This window comes from Electrophorus electricus, chromosome 4 (genome assembly GCF_013358815.1).
Source record: "Electrophorus electricus isolate fEleEle1 chromosome 4, fEleEle1.pri, whole genome shotgun sequence".
Classification (NCBI taxonomy): Eukaryota; Metazoa; Chordata; class Actinopteri; order Gymnotiformes; family Gymnotidae; genus Electrophorus; species Electrophorus electricus.
The window spans coordinates 265,438-285,000 of record NC_049538.1 but is presented as its reverse complement, the minus strand read 5'-3'; the positions used below and the strand labels follow the sequence as shown (position 1 = coordinate 285,000).

The window sequence follows — 19,563 nt, the reverse complement described above, 5'->3', positions numbered from 1 at the left end:
AGTGAAATGGTGGAGAGTGCTCTGTCCAAACTGAGGAAGAGAACCAGGGGTGCATAGAGAAAAAAAATATATATACAGATAAATATATATTCTATGTATGTACAAAAATATATTAACAATGTATGTACAATATATGTATATTATGATTATATACACAATGTACAATGTATATGGTTGAGTATATATGTACACAATCTACAGAATGTACAGATCCATTGTATAGTACCATATCTACAGTTGTTGTAACAGGTTAATTGAGTATAAATCTAAATCTATATATACAGATGTACAGATATACAGTCATGTTACGTGGTGGTGGTGGTGGTGGTCCCCACAGTTTATCAGTTTCCCTGATTCAGGGCCCGAATGGCCTGTGGGAAGAAGCTCCTCTTCAGCCTCTCTGTCTTGGCCTTCAGGGAGCGGAAGTGCCTCCCTGACCTCAACAGAGAGAAGAGTCTATTGTTGGGATGGGTGGGGTCCTTCACAATTTTCCTGGCCTTGGTTTGGCACCGCTTGTAGTAGGTGGTCTGCAGGTCAGGAAGTTCCGAGTGAGTGATGCGCTCTGCTGAACGCACTACCCTTTGGAGTGCTTGTCTGTCCTGCTTGGTGCTATTTCCAAACCAGACTGTGATGTTCCCCGTGAGGATGCTCTCGATAGTGCAGGTGTAGAAGTTCCGCAGTACCTTGGAGGGCAGTCTGAAGTCCCTTAGGCGTCTGAGGTGGTAAAGACGCTGACGAGCCTTCTTTGCCAGGGAGCTGGTATGGCGGGACCAGGACAGGTCCTGCGAAATGTGAACACCAAGGTACCTGAAACTATCTACTCTCTCCACCGTGGTTCCACTGATCCTCACAGGTTGGTAGTGCCGCTCCTGCTTCTTGCTGCAATCCACGATCAGCTCCTTTGTCTTACTGACGTTTAGGAGGAGATTATTTTCCTGGCACCAGTTTTCCAAGTGTTTAATCTCCTCCAGGTAGGCCCTCTCGTCGTTGTCCGAGATCAGACCCACGACAACGGTGTCATCAGCAAACTTGACAATGGTGTTAGAGCTGGAAGTGGCTGTGCAGTCGTAGGTGTACAGTGAGTAGAGCAGGGGGCTTAGGACACAACCTTGAGGAGCTCCAGTGCTGAGGGTGAGGGTGGATGAGGCGCAGTTGCCCACCCGTACTGATTGTGGTCTGTCTGTTAGGAAGTTGGAGATCCAGTCGCACAGGGATGTATGCAGTCCTAGATCTCCCAACTTAGTAGTGAGTAGGGAGGGAATGATAGTGTTAAATGCTGAACTGTAGTCGACAAATAGCATTTTAACAATTTCCCCTCCCTTCGTCCAGGTGGGTCAGTGTGGTGTGGAGCAGATGTGCAATCGCATCGTCAGTGGAGCGGTTGTGGCGGTATGCAAACTGCAGTGGGTCCGTGGAGGCTGGCAGTGAAGATGTGATGAAGTCTCTAACTAGCTTTTCAAAGCACTTCATCACGACTGATGTGAGGGCGACAGGGCGGTAGTCATTGAGGTCGGAGGGTCGAGGTTTCTTCGGGACGGGGACGATGGTGGACGGTGGACCGCTTGAAGCTGGACGGGACAATACCGAGCGTCAGGGAGAGATTGAAGATGTCGGTGAATACCGGGGCTAGCTGATCTGCGCAGGCTTTGAGGACCCTCCCGCAGATACCGTCTGGTCCCCTCGCCTTCCTGGTATTCACCCTTTTAAACACTCTCCTCACGTCACTCTCCGTGATGATGAGAGGGCGCTGTTCTATGGTGGGCCCCGCGCATGTGCCATTGGCTGCGCCGATAGTGCCATTTGCACTAGCGCCGTTAGCATTAGCGCCGTTAGCATTGGCGCTGCTAGCACTAGCGCCGTTGGCATTTGTGCTGCTAGATGTAGCCTCGAAGCGAGCAAAGAATGTATTCAGCTCGTTCGCCAGAGACTCATCCGCACTCATCAGTCCGGAGGGTGGGCTCCTGTAGTCCGTGATCATCCGTAGTCCCTGCCACAGGGATCTAGAACCTCTCTGCTGGAACTGTGTCTCTAGTTTCTTCCCGTAGCGCCGCTTCGCCTCCCTCACCGCCCTGCGCACTCCGTATGCTGCAGACTTGTACTCGTCCATGTTTCCGCTGATGATCCCCGCATTGTAGGCAGCAGTTCGAGAGTTCAGAGCCTCGCGGATGGTTCTGTCCACCCAGGGCTTCTGGTTGGAAAACTTCTTGATGGTGATTCTTGGGATCGTGTCGTCCACCAGTTTCCCAATAAATCCTACTACTGCCTCCGTAAACTCGCTGACATCATCAGTGCTGCGCCGGAACATGTCCCAGTCCGCGTCATCCAGAGCGTCCTGCAGAGCGGCCACCGATTGGTCTGTCCAGCGCGCGACCTCCCTCTGAACCGGAGCTTCCCGTTTCAGCCGTTGTTTATATTTTGGTAGGAGGAAGATGGCGGCGTGGCAAACATTATAGATGGCGCCGGTGAGGTCGGCTGCCGTCACGACTGCTCCGTCCACACCTGGCACTTTTTTTCGCTCTTTTCGCTATCTTTTTCGTTCTTTTCGCTCTTCCCGCTACCCCTGACTTCTCCGCAGCCCTTCTCTACACACCACGGCACGTATCCCGTACAGCAGAGATGCCCTTATTTCTCTTAATCTACATAGCACTCACCTCAAGCCGTCTGTAACCCCGGACCCAAGATGGCCGACGGAGATCCTGAGGGAAAACAGAAGACGCGGCGCGAGGAAAAGGCCGCGAGGGAAGCGAGCCGGCGTCAGGAACAGGCTGAGGGCTCGGGCACACCGAGCTCCCTTACCTAGCATCCTGCTAGCCAACGTCCAGTCTCTGGATAACAAGCTAGACGACCTCCGGGCCAGGATAAAGTTCCAGAGGGACATTCGGGATTGCAATCTCCTCTGCTTCACCGAGTCGTGGCTGAACCCAGCGGTACCAAACCACGCTATCCAGCCGGCCGAGTTCTTCTCGGTTCACCGCATGGACAGGACGGCAGATTCGGGGAAATCGAGAGGCGGCGGAGTGTGTGTGATGGTAAACAACAGCTGGTGCAACAATGCCAACGTTGTTACTCTCGCCTGCTCCTGCTCACCCAACCTGGAGCTGCTCGCCCTCAAACTTCGTCCTTTCTACCTTCCTCGGGAGTTCACTTCGGTCATCATCAACACCGTGTACATCCCACCTCAGGCTAACATGGACACTGCACTGTGGGAACTTCATGAGGCTCTCACACAGTTTCAGGCACAGCACCGGGACACTGCACTTATTGTGGTTGGGGATTTCAACAGCGCTAACCTCAAGCGTGCGGTGCCCAACCTTTACCAGCACGTAACCTTTACCAGCACGTAACCTTCCCCACCAGGGGAAATAGGACACTAGATCACAAGTCGGCATGGTCCGACTTACCAAACGGTGGATGCCATGGATTGTAATATAGTAACACTGAATGTAGATAGTCATTTACTGGCAGGGTTAGGTTTATATTGGTGTTAACTTGGATTTTGTTTTATTAATGTTCAACAAACTCAAGACTGCGGAGCATGACTAGGTCAGTTGTTCATTCTGTACCAGTCTAAACTGATATAACCGTGATAATGGCAAATATTCTTTTCTATCAGCTACTGGGTTCCTGCAGGTCTCATGAGTCCATCCCCTCCGTATGTCCTCCAGAATCACCTCTGCTGTGTTGTGACCGGATCTGCAGTGTTTCTGAAGTCGGATGTTTTCTGAAATGTAGCGCTCGTGTTGTCATTTTGATTAATGCATGTTTTTCATTCACTGCTGATGGGTCCTCCTGGCCACCGTACCAACCAGTGAAAGCTGTTTGGAGCGGCACTACCAACCTGTGAGGATCAGTGGTACCACGGTGGAGAGAGTAGATAGTTTTAGGTACCTTGGTGTTCATATCTCGCAGGACCTGTCTTGGTCTCGCCATACCAACTCCCTGGCAAAGAAGGCTCATCAGCATCTTTACCACCTCAGACGCCTAAGAGACTTCAGACTGCCCTCCAAGGTACTGCGGAACTTCTACACCTACACTATCGAGAGCATCCTCACGGGGAACATCACAGTCTGGTTTGGGAACAGCACCATGCAGGACAGACAAGCACTCCAAAGGGTGGTGCATTCAGCAGAGTGCATCACTCATATGGAACTTCCTGACCTGCAGACCATCTATTACAAGCGGTGCCAAACCAAGGCCAGGAGGATTGTGAAGGACCCCACCGATCCCAACAATAAGCTCTTCTCTCTGATGAGGTCAGGGAAGCGCTTTCGCTCTCTGAAGACCAAGACACAGAGACTGAAGAGGAGCTTCTTCCCACAGGCCATTCAGGCCCTGAATCAGGGAAACTGATAAACTGTGGGGACCACCACCACCATGTAACATATAACTGTAAATATGTTCAATTACAAGATGGAACTGTACATTGTGTACATACATATATAAATTTCCATATATACATTGTACATTGTGTATATAAACATAATATACATATATTGTACATACATTGTTAATATATTTTTGTATATATATATAGATATATATTTCTATGCACCCCTGTTTTTCTTTTTCCTCAGTTTGGACAGAGCACTCTCAACCATTTCACTGCGAGTTATACTGTGTATGACTATATATGTGACAAATAAACCAAACTCAACTTGCTCATCTACTGTAGTGAGAGATTCCTGCGGGCAAGTTTACTAACGCTACTAGCAGCATTTAAAGCACAGGCAGAGGCAGCCTGCGGTTCACGCTGGGGATAAACGAGGACCAGCGATACCGCCACTGAACTGCACACGACATAAGGAAACTGAAACGTGCGCGCGTCTTCACGTGGCTACGCTTAACAGTTGTACGTGCGCCTTGGAAAAGCTTCCCAAACTGGGCTCGCGCATGACGTCAGGGAGCGAGCAGAGGTGCTGGTGTCAATTTCACTTTTTTATTAAAAAAAACACGATGTATCAGAAGTTTTCTTAATCAATATAGGTTTATCAAATGTAAAATGCCCAAATAAAAAAAAATAAGTGGAAAACACTGCTAATAAGACAAGTTTATAAGGTAAGCAGCAGAAACATTAAAAGTAAATTTAGCTAGAAATGTGAATGAAAATTCACAAAATAAATCACCAACATTAAACTAACGGTACTGTCTGAATGTGAGTTTAAACTCGTAAAGATATTTACAGTGCCCTAATAACTCTACCTCTCATTTGTATTGAAACTTAGAACTTCTCTACTCTTCACGTTTGTGCACTCAAACAGTCAATTAGAAAGAACTTTACAGTAAACAGCCAAAATGGTTTGCTTGTTTTGAGGCGGGGCTTAGCGGTGACCCTGGCCCTGTGCATTAATGTCTCATCTCTACCCTAATCACAATATACCACAAACACGTTAGATGGGCTCACACAACCCCAAGCCCACCACAGAGGGGCTGAGTGAATGTGGTGTGGACTGTGTGCATGAGGGTCATTGTGTCAGAGACTCTGTAGAAGGACAGAGTTCCTGCACTGTGATCCACATACACTCCTATTCTGGAGGATGGTGGTCCTGGGATCTCAGTCTCAATGTTATTGTGGCAGAAAGATAGAGTGGAAGAACACCACAGACTCCAGGACTGAGAATTGAGTCCAAACCCACACTCATTACCCCGTCCTTTCCTGCTGATATCTTTATATGAGACTGATATGATCACCCCTCCCACACTGCTCCATTCAACATCCCAGTAACAGTGTCCACACACACTCTCCTTACACATCACCTGAGACAAGTAGTCAGATCTCTCTGGATGATCAGAGTATGGCTGGACTCTCTCACTCCATGTCACCACTCTGTTCATCTCAGACAGAGTGAGGTGACGATATGTTTGGATCCAGAGTCAACTGATAAAAATCTGAAACAACATTTGAGGTTTTTATTTACAAGTTCTATTAATATTAATAAATATACACTCATTTGTGTTTTTCTCTATGGTAACAATGACATGTTCATATTAAAACCGGGAGTACAAGTAATATTTGAATGTGTGTGTGTATGTGTGTGCGCATGTGTGCCTGTGTGAGTGTGAGTGTGTGTGTGTGTGTGTGTGTGTGTGTGTGTGTGTGTGTGTGTGTGTGTGTTACATTTCAGGAAATCTTCTCTGGTCTTTGGCTCTGAAGGTAAAACCTGAACTGCTGCAGCTCTGGAGGAACAGAATCAAAATGATCAAATAGAATGAATGAGACCCAAATAATCCATCCAGAAAGACAGAAAATGATCAGAATAAATGTGGGATTATATGTGGATTATGTGTTTATGAAGAAAAACATTCTCTAATCTTTCTGTTAATTATGGACTTTGGGGAAGATCAGTAAATATCATCAGGAAGATTCTCTCTCTCTTTACATCTGTCTGTGTATACTGCATATGGCAGTTATTAACAGGAACAATGTGTAATACTTCATTATTAGTTAAGAGTATTAGCGCCCTCTAGTGTAAAATGGTAGATTATCCCACAGAGCTCATATTTAATACACAAAGGTCCTGTTACCCCAGCATTTCTTCATGAGTCAATAACAAGAACAATGTTTAATATGTTCATCAATAGATAGGAGTATTAGCGCCCCCTCCTGGTTGCTATTATATAAAATTATTCCATCCAATGCCACTACTACAAGAACAAATAATTGATCACTAGTGAATCATGATGTAATATTAGTGTCCAGAAGTTACTGTATTCATTCATTTGTCCTTCTATGGTTGCTAGGTTACTACAGAACCCTAATGTGACGTTTAAATCAATTAGTCAACCAGTCAAATATAATTTATTATTAATGCAAATAATTTAAAACAGTTGTTAATCATTATAATCAGTCATTAAATGTTTCAATTATGCAGATCATTTACCTTCTTGGTCTTTCTCCTGTCCTCAACTATGTCATCCCTCTATAACCTTTTCATCTCTTTATGTGTATCTCTCTCTCTCTCTCTCTCTCTCTCTCTCTCTCTCTCTCTCTCTCTCTCTCTCTCTCTCTCTCTCTGTTTCTGTCTCTGTATGTGTGGGACTGTTTTGTAATAGTAGGAACATTGAACACAATAAATATTTGTAGATATTTGAAGATTTAAACCATCAACACATGAAAGTCCAAACACAGAACTGCATGAATGACATTTACCAGTAGAGGGCAGCAGTAATGGTTCAATCTCAAAGGTACATTAAATCCCTTCTATGTAGTTTAAGTAATCTTATAGTTTTCTTTACCCTGTCACTGAGTAAGTAGAGATTTCCATCATTATGTTTCACAGCAGGACGGCTCTTACCTTGTGGAGGGATCTTGTTGAATTCCTCCTTGCAGAATTCCTCTAGTCGCTCTTTCAGATCAGAGAGAGATTTCTTCACTCCATCAAATGAGAGATGTTGATGGACAGGGATGCTTGTAGAGTCCTCAGATCCAGAAGAGACACAGAGAGACTGGAAACTCTACAAACAGAAGAAAACATTAGAGAAGGATAAAGTTGTACAAGAGTAATGAATGATCTCACACCAAATTACACTAAACACACATTTGTTATTAGAAAGTTATGTTTATATTTGATTTAATGAGCTTTTGTGAAGAGTCATTATAGAAACTTGATGAGGAGCAGGTTCCTCTGTAGCTGAGAGAGTTTGTTACCTGAAGGAATTGGACGTGATCCTCTGTGTGGGAGAGCTGCTGCAGCTCAGAGTCTCTCCTCTTAAGATCAGCAATCTCCTGCTCCAATTGATCCAGAAGTCCTTCAGCTTGACTCAGTTGAGCCTTCTCCTGATCTCTGATCAGCTCTCTCACCTCACAGCGCTTTTTCTCAATGGAGCAGATCAGCTCAGTAAAGATCCTCTCACTGTCCTCCACTGCTGCCTGTGCAGAACGCTGTTAGGAGACACAGACAAGATGGAGGTCCATCTAAAACTGAAGTATCATCTACTCCCTCACTGTGACCCTGGATGACTTATAGTGCACAACGTGGTTGTGTAGGATCCCAAAGTGTGTCAACACTGGTCTCCTCACTGGCTGTCTGGAGGAGAGGCCTGACTGAACTCTGAAATAGCTGCTCCAGCAGCTCTGTACTCAGTACTCACCTTAAGAGTGTCTACAGCCTGCTTCAGCTCCTGGACCTTCTTCTCTTGCTCCTGGATTTTCCTGTCTAACTGCACTGAGAGAGCGGAACTCTGAGATTAGTTTCGTTTTCTCTGAATTGAGTAGGAGGGGGGCAGAGCTATGCAAATACCAAGAATACTCTCAGCTGTTGAAGGGAGAGAAGGGTATCTCTGCAGACTGGAGTAGCTCCAAATGGGCAGTGTATATGGGTGTGTCTACAGTGTGTAATATACAATCAGTATTCTGTTTTTATTTATTTATTTATTTAATTAATTAAACATGCATTAATATTAGGCTAGCATGTCTAGCTGTAATGTAGCTACCTAACTAATTTAGTACACTTGGAACATTGCTACCGTTCAAATGAATGACAAGAATGCGTTCAGTGGAATAAATCCAAATGGCCATTTAGATACATGTGTGTGTTTGCATGTACTATAGCTTATTGCGTATCCGCTCCCCCTAAGTTGTATGGTGGTGTCTGGCAGCTCCTTTCCTCTCCTCCAATAACTCCTATGGTCTGTATGTCACTCTAACTATCACCTTGCTGGTCAATAGGAAAGACTTTCACTCCAGAGATAAAGTAGGATCTACACAGATAAACTAATTCTGACTGAGTATTTATTTCCCATTTTAATTTGGGTTATGACTGAGCTGATTATAACTCTAATCTTTACTCTGCCTCTGATGCAGGATACAGCAGTTTCAATGGATCTATCCATCGCTATGCTGTGGGTAGACAGAAATCAGACACTGTTCTGTGGTCATGTGACAGAGCTGAGATTTTTGTTTATGACTGAGTAGAAGCACCAGAAAGCCCTCAGTGAAGTCATGCATGGAGATGACCCAGAGGCCAAAGAGCCCTTTCTGTTTATCTCTGAAATCAGAGAGGATACCAAGCATGTCATGAGGAGCAGAAGCTCCAGGTCAACACCATGTTCACTGTTATGCAGTGTCCTTCTCTCCATAGTGTCTGAGGCACAGACACAGGGAATCAGCACCCTCACTACACACTGCCTGAGCTGTCAGAGTGTCCTGTATATGTTGATGAACAACTGAAGAAGTTCATTATTAATTATTAATCTACACAATTTATCTTTTACTCAAGGATTTGTGAGTCCATTATGTCTTCTTCTTTCTTTTAGCCTGCCATCCCTGTCATGGGGGCATAGGTCATGCACAGAATCCCACCAGGCCTCCTGCTCCTCTGCCATTCTTTCCATTTGCTTCCATGTTTTTCCTTTCTTCCTTCTTTCTTTCTCTGTGTCTCTCCAGGTGTGTTTAGGCCTTCCTCTCTCTCTTTTTCCCAGCAGGCTCCAGGAGAGGGCCTGTTGTGTAATATTAGTTGCCGGTTTGTGCATTGTGTACCCAATCCATCTCCGGCATCTCTGTGCAATCTCCTCTTGGACTGGCAGCTTATCCTCAAATCCTGGTTACTGATCTTGGGCCAGAAAATCCTGAGGCAAGTGTTGATGAATGCCTGGATTTTGTTTACTATACACGCAGTGTTTCTCTAGGTTTCAGACCGATAAAACAACACAGGTTTGACTACAGTGTTAAAGATTCCAACTTTGGTCTTGATGGTCAGATCACTGGAACTCCATCTTATTTAGGTGATGAACATCTGCTCGAACTTCACCCAGCCTTACCCTGACATCAGCCTCTGCTCCACCTTGCTTATTGATTATGCTGCCAAGGTAAGTAAAGCTGTCTACTTCCGCCAAGACATTATTCTTTTGCTTGATGGGTGGCATGTTTTGTGTTGATTCTGAGAATTTTGTTTTTCCCTCTGTAACTGACAAGCCCATGGTCTCAGAGAATGCTGCAAGAGTACTATTTTTTTTTCCTGAATTTGTAGCTGGGTATGCGAGAGCAGGGCTAAATCGTCCACAAAGTCCAGGTCATCTAGGTTGCCAGGGTGTCCATTGTATACCATTATGTTTATCTGCTGTGGTTTTTTCATTGTCCAGTGTATTGCCAGCAAGAAGAGAAATGAACAGACTGCCCTGTCTCTCCCTTGTCTGCACTTTAAAAGCTTCTGTGGTTTGTTTATCATGAATCACCCTACATGTCAGTCCTTCTTATGAATTCTTTATGATGTTGGTAATTTTACTGGGTATCCCAAAGTGTCTTAGATGCTTCCACAATGCCTATGCAGGCTATCAAAGGCCTGGATAGGCAATGATACTCTAGATTATACTCTATTATTATACTCTATTATTTGCAAAGTTGTAATCTGGCCAACACTATTCGAAACTGGTTCAAAAATACCAGAATGTCAGGTTCGATCTCCACCAAGTTACCCTCTGCCCTCCGTCCTCTGTAGCCGGATCGATCCGGGGAAGTCACGAGACACTGACACCAGGGTAGTGAATCAAGAAGTATGATTCATACAGAGTATGTATGTGTCCTATATTTACTATCTAAATCTACAGGATGACAGGGAAAAGTGAGGCATGTTCTAAGGGTCTACGTAGAAAGGAAAGCGACAAGGTTAGTAAAGATTAGACATTCTCTGCATGAACAAGCCATGAGCTGTTCCATGAGCCACTCCTGTGCTTAAAGAGAGAGAGAGGGACAGGGAGAGAGACAAAGGGAAGGGTAAAGGAGGCAAAACAGGGAGCGGATGACCTCGGGCGGCCAGCTAGCGGTCAAGCTGCCATGTCATGGCTGATAAGCAGAGACCTTGGGTTGGGTGCCTGAAGACAGAAAGGCTCCAGTGTCTAACACTCCCCCTTTTGATTCCAACAGGAATCATATATCAGTATATAGACCTTTCTCATACGCAGGCACCAAGGCAACATTAGCATGATTAATCACAGAGGTAGAGATGTCAGTTATGATAGAAGACGACAGTGACAATAAACAGGGGCCACAAACAAGAATCAACACAATAATCAAGAATACGGGAAAACATATGTTTATGAGCCAAGATCCCGAAGTGCCGACAAGGCCCGTCAGCCAACTGAACCAAGAATCATCAGCAGGTGGAGGCTCAGCAATAATGGCCTTCATGTGCAAAATGATGTCAGTAATGTTGTTATAGTAACTAGGGGTGTCAAAACAACACATTTCATTAATGACCTTGCAGACGCCTCCCTCCTTTGCCAAGAGGAGATCTAGAGCTAGGCGGTTTGGCAAGACAGCGGTTTGGATCTTATCTACCTCATCAATGAGCAATGCCAGGGCCATTTTAGTCCTATTGGCTAAATAAAGTACCTGCCATGCCAAACCATTAATTTTGTTAAGAGTTGCAGTAGTTCCTCCTCCCAGGAACAAACTCCAACCCACGTTCACTCCGGGATTAGTCCATGGGTTGGCCAATATGTACCCATCATACCTATTAGGGGTGCTGGGAATTACAGACCTTTTAGCCCTGCTAGATATCAACTGTGAAAGAGTATACATGACTAGAGATGGGATAGTTAATGCTGGGGTACAACAGTTTTTCCAGAGAAATTGATGATGAGTATTATTAACTATCAATGTGGGTAGGCTGGAATATGCCATCTTACCTCATACCCACATGATACCTGCAGTTGCTCCAGTGCCCAGGATTGCAGGGCAAAGAGATGGTGTGCCTGTTATATTATTTATTGTACACCTTCCCAGCCCTGAGCCTAATGCCCATACCTCATTTTTACATGATGTGTGGCCTAAAAATGGATCATGAGGTAAGCCTGCAGAACATAGACAGGTGGTACCTGTAATACTGCTAGGATCATATTTCTGGGGTAATACCATTTACTAATGCCAGTGTCGCAGTCTGTCCTGTGGTCCAGGCATGAACTATAATCCGAGGCCCAGGTGGCAAGGTTACCACTGGCAGCTACTGCCTTAGATACATTTAGCATAAACTCTACTCCCATATTGATTTGACAGTCTGATGAGTTACGATTAAATGCTGTTGCGGTAACATCATCTACCGTGACTGGTACCCAGGGTGTATGGAATGCTTGACATACCAGACAATCCTTCCCTGACTCTACCTGTCCTACCACTACCAGGGAGACCACACAGGCTAAATTACTGTAAGGAATGGCTGCCCTCCTGGCGTCCCTATTTCTGTAGTTTCCCGGTTGTGTCTGTTTTTCTTTTGCGTCTCTGCTCTGTTCCTTGGTTTCGTTTTCGCTGCCTCTTGTCTGCTCCTTCATTCCAGGCCGTGTTTTGGTTCTCTCTGTTCCAATGTTCACCTGAGTCTGTTTAGTGCATGATCGTTTTGGTTATTTGTACCCTGTGTTTGCCCTTCTATTTTGTTGGTTATTTTTGGTAAGTCATGTTTCCTTTGTCATGTCTGTTACATGCCCTGTGCTGTCATCCCCATTGCTTAGTTTGTGTATCATTTTGTCTCTGTGATTTGTGTGTTTCCTCTGTAAATAAGCTGTCCCCTGCACATGCATTCTGCTTCGTGCTTGTTCTGATTGGAAACATTTACGATTGCATTGCTCAGTTGAGACTGAAAGTGATGCCAATATTATCACATGGATGGGGCCCATTATTCCTACAGTGAGGTTTTGCATGCAATTATCAGGAAAACAAGGAGAGAAAGCACCAAAGAGTCTGCAAAGGATGTTAATAGGCAGATAGGATCTCTATCAAGTTATAATACCAATGCTAAAATGTATTAACATACAGGGCCAAGAAGTACTTCCTTGGTATGTGGTGCAGCTGAGGGGCAGCCCCCCAGCATGAAATCAAATTTTGTTATATGTGAATGCGTTAAGGTGTATTTGGTTTGTCGGATGTGTTGGCTACTGGTGATTTCTTCAGTGGACTGGCATGTATCCACTGTACTGATCCCGATGTTAGCACAGCGGTTCAGGTCACTGCGATCACAGTTGTTGGGGATCCGTATGTAGTGTTCAACTAAGGAATAGACATGATGAAAATGCATGAAAACTCCATCATAGAAATTTTTACCCTGACTTATAAAAAAGGTGATGAATATGACCTAAATAACTGGAGACAAATGATGCTGATGAATATTGAGTATAAAATCTTTGCAAAACTTTTGATTGAGATTGGAAACTGTTTTAGATCAGTTAATAGAAATGGAGCAAACGGGCAAGAACTCAAGAGAACTTATCACACACAGTATGAATGAGCCTGGGTTTTATATAGTCGCCTTAGATCGGAAGAAAACCTTTGACTTGATATCACATGACTACTTGTGGTCAGTTATGGAATGGTATGGATTCCCGGAAGGATTTATAAGAATGATTGATTAAGCTTCTGTATTTGAAATCGACTGTTCGGGTTAATGTGAACGGAGGCTTGATGGACAAAATTTATATCCATAGCGGGGTTAAACAATGGTGCCCTTTGAATGCAGCATTGTATATTTTAGCCATAAGTCCATTATTATTGAAATTAAAAAAAATGACGATTTGCTAAAGGGAGTTCTGATCACCAGTAATTTACAGAAATGTATCGTACATGTGGACGACGTAACGGTTTTTGTAAAAACTCAGTTAGATAGGATCTTCGAACATTTTGACTTGTATAGACTTCTTTCCGGGCCATCTTTGAATCATTCCAAGACTGAGGCGGTTTAGATTGGGGGAACAAGGAGGAAGGAGTGCTCTGGCAATACGCATGAGGAAATAATCCTTGGAATTTATATTGGTAATGGAAATGTAGTTGAGAGTAACTGTCAGAGGAAGCTACAGGAAATGATAGGAATCAAAGAGGATTATACACTGGGGTGTGAGTTACGAATCGAAGATCAAACTAAGACATTCATTTTATCAAAACTGTTTCTGTCTATCGTTTTTCTTCCAGCGGAAAAGCGAACTGAATAAAATATGTATTAGAACAATTTGTGGTAATAACAGAGAAGCCACGAAAAGGGAATATGTTTATAAAAATAAAGAAAATGGAGGTTTAGGTGCAGTAGAACTTGGTGATAACTTCTTTTTAATTTAATTTTGTAGACATGTCAATACAAGCATTGGTAGGAAAGCTAAATGGATTGGTGAATTCTCAGACTGGGAAAAGGAAGAAGGTACCGTACTCAGATTTTGTTGATAAATGTAAAAATTTGAAGATCGATTGGAGAACGCAATCAAGTAAAACTATTTATAAAAGTATAGCAGATCATGAGTACGGGGGGCAGATACGAGGATTGCGATGAAAGGGAGATTAAAAATCTGTTGAATTTGCTATCAGGAGAACATGTCAGAGAAAATAAAGGATAAAATGTGGCTTGCCACAGTGGGTAGGCTACCAACGAGGTCTGCGGTTAAATTGAGTTGCTTTGTGAAGACGACCGAATGCCCAATGACTAAATGTAAAGAGAAAGAAACAATAGGGCATCTGTTAGTGGACTGCTATAGATCTAAAGAAATATGGGAACAATTCAGGAGGTTTGGTTTAAACTTTGAGTTTAATCGCAAAAACATTACAGATCGTGCTTATAATGTGAACATACGTTGTCAAAAGAGAATTTTGTTTTGGCTATGTATATGCACAATTGTGAATCAAAATTGGTCTACAAGAGCTAAAATGACTATGGAAAATACTTTTGTGTTTCGTGAACAAGTAGTGAAACAATGTAAAGTAAAAAAAAAAAGACAAAAGTATGACAAGATAGTGATGCATCATGGGAAATCTTAATGTTTGCAGCATAGATTGTAAAGTTTGGAAAGTTTCAGGAACTAAAATGACTATGGAAAATACCTTTGTCAAGTGAACAAGTAGTGGAACAATGTATAGTAAAGTTAGAGACAGAAGGATGACAAGGTGAAAAATGATATGGGAAATTTTAAAAATGTTTGTACTATGGATTTATGTGAAGTGTAAAAATGAGTTTCATGTGATTATCTATGACTTGGTCCATATGTAATCTTACTTTGTTTTTCGTACGAAAATTATGAGAAGTGACATGAAAAATTATTGTAAAGTATAGATTCTCTCTTATGAATGGCATTATAAAACAATTTCATATGTAATGTTTTCATTGTTTGTTTTTGTGATATGAAAACTTAATGAAATCATTTAAAAACCCATACGCAGCTTCACCAACCTTCTGAGGATTCAATGATTTGACCAAAACAGTGTCATCTGGAATAAATAGATGAGCAGGCTTGTCTGTGGGAAGAGGGAACACGCAGGAGTCATTACCATGCCCACTGTTCAATTTCTCAGTCGACATTTGGGTGTAGTCCGCCAAGATCATATCCATGTCACCTGAATGAGTAACACCTGGGTTACCTCTGACCCATGGGGTGGTAAATGGTCTACCAAAAATGACCTCAAATGGTGACAATTTAGTGGTGGCACTGGGCGTCATTCTGATCTCACACAACACTGCTGGCAGTAGATCAATCCACTTCTTTCCTGTTTCTATCATAGCCTTTGTTAACCTTTCTTTCAAGGTACGATTCATTCTCTCAGCAATGCCAGATGATTGATAAGTGATTTGAAACTTCCAGTAAATAGTTAAGTTGGTGCATAGTTTCTGTCTTACCTTAGAAATAAAACATGGTCCCTGATCTGTATATATTACCCAAGGCACACTGTAACTCTCTCTTTGGCTAGGAGTTTAACCACAATGCAGGCATCTTCCTTAGAACAAGGAAACGCCTCAGTCCACTTGGTAAACCTGTCTACAATCACTAGCAAGAACTTCAACTGATCACAAGGTAGCATGTGTGTAAAGTCTATCTGTAGACACTGAAAGGGATATTCAGGAGCCAGCAAGGCATGTTTGGCTTATATTTTTGTATTTTTAACAGCTATCTAAGAGGAGTTTTACAGTTTTATGTGTTTCAGGTATACAAAACTGTATTTGAATGTTAGCTGTCACCCCCTTTGTGCGACATGTGAAATCCCATGAAAATGATGCACAATAAATGGCAAAACAGATTTAGGAAGGGCGATACGCCCTTCCGGGTCATGGATTACACCATTTTTATCAGGACTACATCCTTGATCAGCCCAATGAGAGCAGTTCTGTCGTGTACCTTGAGTTTGTAAGAAACGCAGATTGATATCAGTTGGCACCAAGCAATGAGAACATAGATACAGCTTCACATGTTGATAAAGGGTATGGGCATGAGGGGGCATTAACAGCTGCCCAACGTGCAACCTCATCCACTAAGGCATTGCCAGTGGCCGTGTCGGATCCAGAGGTTGTGTCATGACCTTTGACCTTTACGATAGCCAGCCGAGCTGGTAGTGTACATGCCGACAAAAGTGCAGACACTAGTCCTGAATTAGAAATGGGCTTACCGTCCGAGTTGTGGAACCCCCTGGAGTGCTAAATCTTCCTTAAGTCATGAGCAACTCCAAACGCATAACGGGAATCAGTATAGCTGGTGACAACCTGATCCCGGAATAGATGACGGGCCCTGGTCAATGACATTAGTTCAGCTGCTTAAGCAGACCTGTAAGGGAGAGCGTAACCTCCCAAATGAGGTTGGGCAGAGAGCAGACAGAATAACCACAGGAAAATTCGGAGTCAGACAGTTTAAAACATGAGCCAGCTACAAAAATGCGATAGCCGCCTTCGATCAGTGTGCTAGAGATATCAGCACATGCTCGAGGACTCAAGGATAGCCTCCATGCAGAGTCATCAGAATGATCTAGCGATGTCAAAAGCGATTGCAACAGATTAGCAGGTGAACTCAGGCTTGTGTCTGATTTAATGGATAAATTCTGAGTGGCGCAGAGGATAGTCTGAGCGTCGCTGTGCCATCATGTGCTGTATTTGAATGTTATTCAGAATATTAATAACTTGATGTGAAGTGTGTAGAACCATGGGATGAGACAGTAGCAATTTCTAGGTGTCAGTGAGCAGCAGCTCCGAGGCAGCCACAGTGTGTAAGCAGGCTGGCATACCTTGAACTACCAAATCAAAAGTTTTGGAAGGTAGGCCACAGGGCGATAACTGCCACCATGCTCCTGGGCCAGCACGCCCATGGCTGTGGAGCCGTTTTCAGAAACGTAAAGGTGGAAGGGCAGATTATAGTTCTGCAGGCCAAGCGCTGGAGCAGAGCACAAGGCTGATTTCAGAGTCCTAAATGAGTGATGCATGGTTTCAGTTCAGACCAACATATCAGGACAGTCTTTTCCACAGCCCTGCCTGAGGACTTTATCATGAAGGGGACAATTGGGCACCCACTGGCGGCAGTAGTTAACCAGACCCAGGAAACTCAGCATGGCTTGTTTTGTGTAGGGTGGCGGGATGTCACATATGACAGTCTTCAGAGAGGCGGTGTTCACCAGCAGACAGCAGGAACCCCAGATATGTGACAGACAGCTTGCACCACTGGAGCTTAGGTGGTGAAACCTTAAAACTGCATGAAGCCAGATGTTTCAGTAGTGAGCGAGACCCCATTACGCAGCACTCCTCTGTTGTTGATGACAAAAGGACATCGTCTGCATAACTGATAACACAGCCCTCTGGAGGGGCCCAGGATGCCAATGCATCTCTTACAACAGCAGAGACCACAGCTGGGGAGTCCAGGAAACCCTGGGGGAGCCGGCACCACATGTAATGCCTATACTGAAATGTAAATGCAAAAAGTGGTTGGCTGTCTGGGTGGACTGGTGTGCAGGTATAGCAGTTAAAATGGCAGAGACATCAGGCACCAGCGGGGCTATAGGAACTACTATGCATTAATGGGCCTGAGGTCTTGTTTACAGGTGTATTGTAGTGTGACACAGTGGGAATGATGACACCTTGGGTGAGCAGGGAGTCAATGATGGGTGACAGACCTGCTTCTTTTTCAGGAGATTGCGGATACTGTTTACAGTAAACAGGGGTACCATGCTTGAGTCAAGTCTTGTAGGGAGAACAATCTATAAACCCCACATCATTCTTATGGGTGGCCCACAGAGATTTAGGGTTGTCTTCCAGCTCAGGAAGTATAGTGTGGTTGGCTGTGTTGCTAAGTTGGCCCAGCACATCTGTAAACAGAGATATCTGGTCTGGAATGGATCGTCATTTTGCCCTGCTCAAGAGGGAGAGAGAAATTCATTTTAAACATCAAATCGTGACCCAATATGTTAACTGGAGAACCAGGAATAACTGCAAACCGATGCATCAAGAAAGTTGAGGGGTCATCTGGACTTCTAACGGGCAGAGAGTGCATTTTAGGACAGTCCACAGGGACCCCTGAAATTCCCACAGAGCAGATGGATAAGCCAGAGACCAGACCAGTGTAACAGTGTGAGCTAAAGGATGAATAAGTGGCACATTTAATCTCCTCCAGGTAGGCCCTCTCATGGTTGTCCGAGATCAGGCCCATAATGACAGTATCATCAGCAAACTTGATGATGGTGGAGCTGGAAGTGGCTGCACAGTCGTAGGTGTACAGTGAGTAGAGCAGAGGGCTTAGGACACAACCCTGAGGAGCTCCAGTGCTGAGGGTGAGGGTGGATGAGGCACAGTTGTCCACCTGTACTGATTGTGGTCTGTCTGTTAGGAAGTTGGAGATCCAGTCACCCAGGGATGGATGCAGTCCTAGATCCTGCAACTTAGTAGTGAGTAGGGAGGGGATGATGGTGTTAAATGCTGAACTGTAGTCGACAAACAGCAGTTTAACATAATTACCTCTCCCTTTATCCAAGTGGGTCAGTATGATGTGGAGCAGATGTGCAATTGCATCATCAGTGGAGCGGTTGTGGCGGTATGCAAACTGCAGTGGGTCCATGGAGGCTGGCAGTGAAGAGGTGATGAAGTCTCTGACTAGCTTTTCAAAGCACTTCATCACGACTGAAGTGAGGTCAAAAGGGCAGTAGTCGTTGAGGCAGGAAGGCCGAGGATTCTTTGGGACGGGGACAATGGTGGATCATTTGAAACAGGATGGGACGATACCAAGCGTCAGGGAGAGGTTAAAGATGTCAGTGAATACCAGGGCTAGCTGGTCTGCTCAGGCTCTGAGGACTCTACCGCAGATGCCATCTGGTCCCGCCACCTTTCTGGTATTCACTCTTTTGAATACTCTCCTTGCGTCACTCTCCGTGATGGCCGCTGGCCTATGGTGGGCTCTGCACATTTGCCATTGGTTGTGCCGATAGCACCATTTGTATTGTTAGTGCTAGTGAGGTTAGCATTAGCGCTGCTAGATGCAGCCTCGAAGTGAATGAAGAATGTATTTAGCTCATTCGCCAGAGACTTATCCGTGCTCATCAGTCCAGGGGGTGGGCTCCTGTAGTCCATGATCGTCCGTAGTCCCTGCCACAGGGTTCTAGAGCCACTCTGCTGGTACTCTGAATCTAGCTTCTTCCCGTAGCGCTGCTTCCTCTCTCACCACTCTGCGCACTCCATATGCCACAGACTTGTACCCGTCCATGTTCCCACTGATGATCCCAGTGTTGTAGGCAGCAGAGCGAGAGTTCAAAGCCTCATGGATGGTTTTGTCCACCCATGGCTTCTGGTTGGGAAACGTCTTGATGGTGGCTCTTGGGATTGTTTCCCAATAAACCCTACTACTACCTCCGTAAAGTTG

The 19,563-nt window shown here is 44.5% G+C and overlaps 1 protein-coding gene across 1 annotated transcript; it reads right to left on the bottom strand.

The window, feature by feature from the left end:
* Nucleotides 1-5,790: 5,790 nt before the first annotated feature.
* LOC113567874 (tripartite motif-containing protein 16-like) lies at nt 5,791-19,274 on the bottom strand. Its single transcript, XM_035525043.1, has 6 exons — nt 19,071-19,274; nt 8,089-8,178; nt 7,646-7,879; nt 7,293-7,452; nt 6,116-6,174; nt 5,791-5,886 (listed from the first exon to the last, which is right to left on the bottom strand). Exons 1-5 carry the CDS (start codon nt 19,272-19,274, stop codon nt 6,119-6,121), a joined length of 744 nt encoding a protein of 247 aa, XP_035380936.1. The 3' UTR covers nt 5,791-5,886; nt 6,116-6,118.
* Between the last annotated feature and the right edge of the window lie 289 nt (nt 19,275-19,563).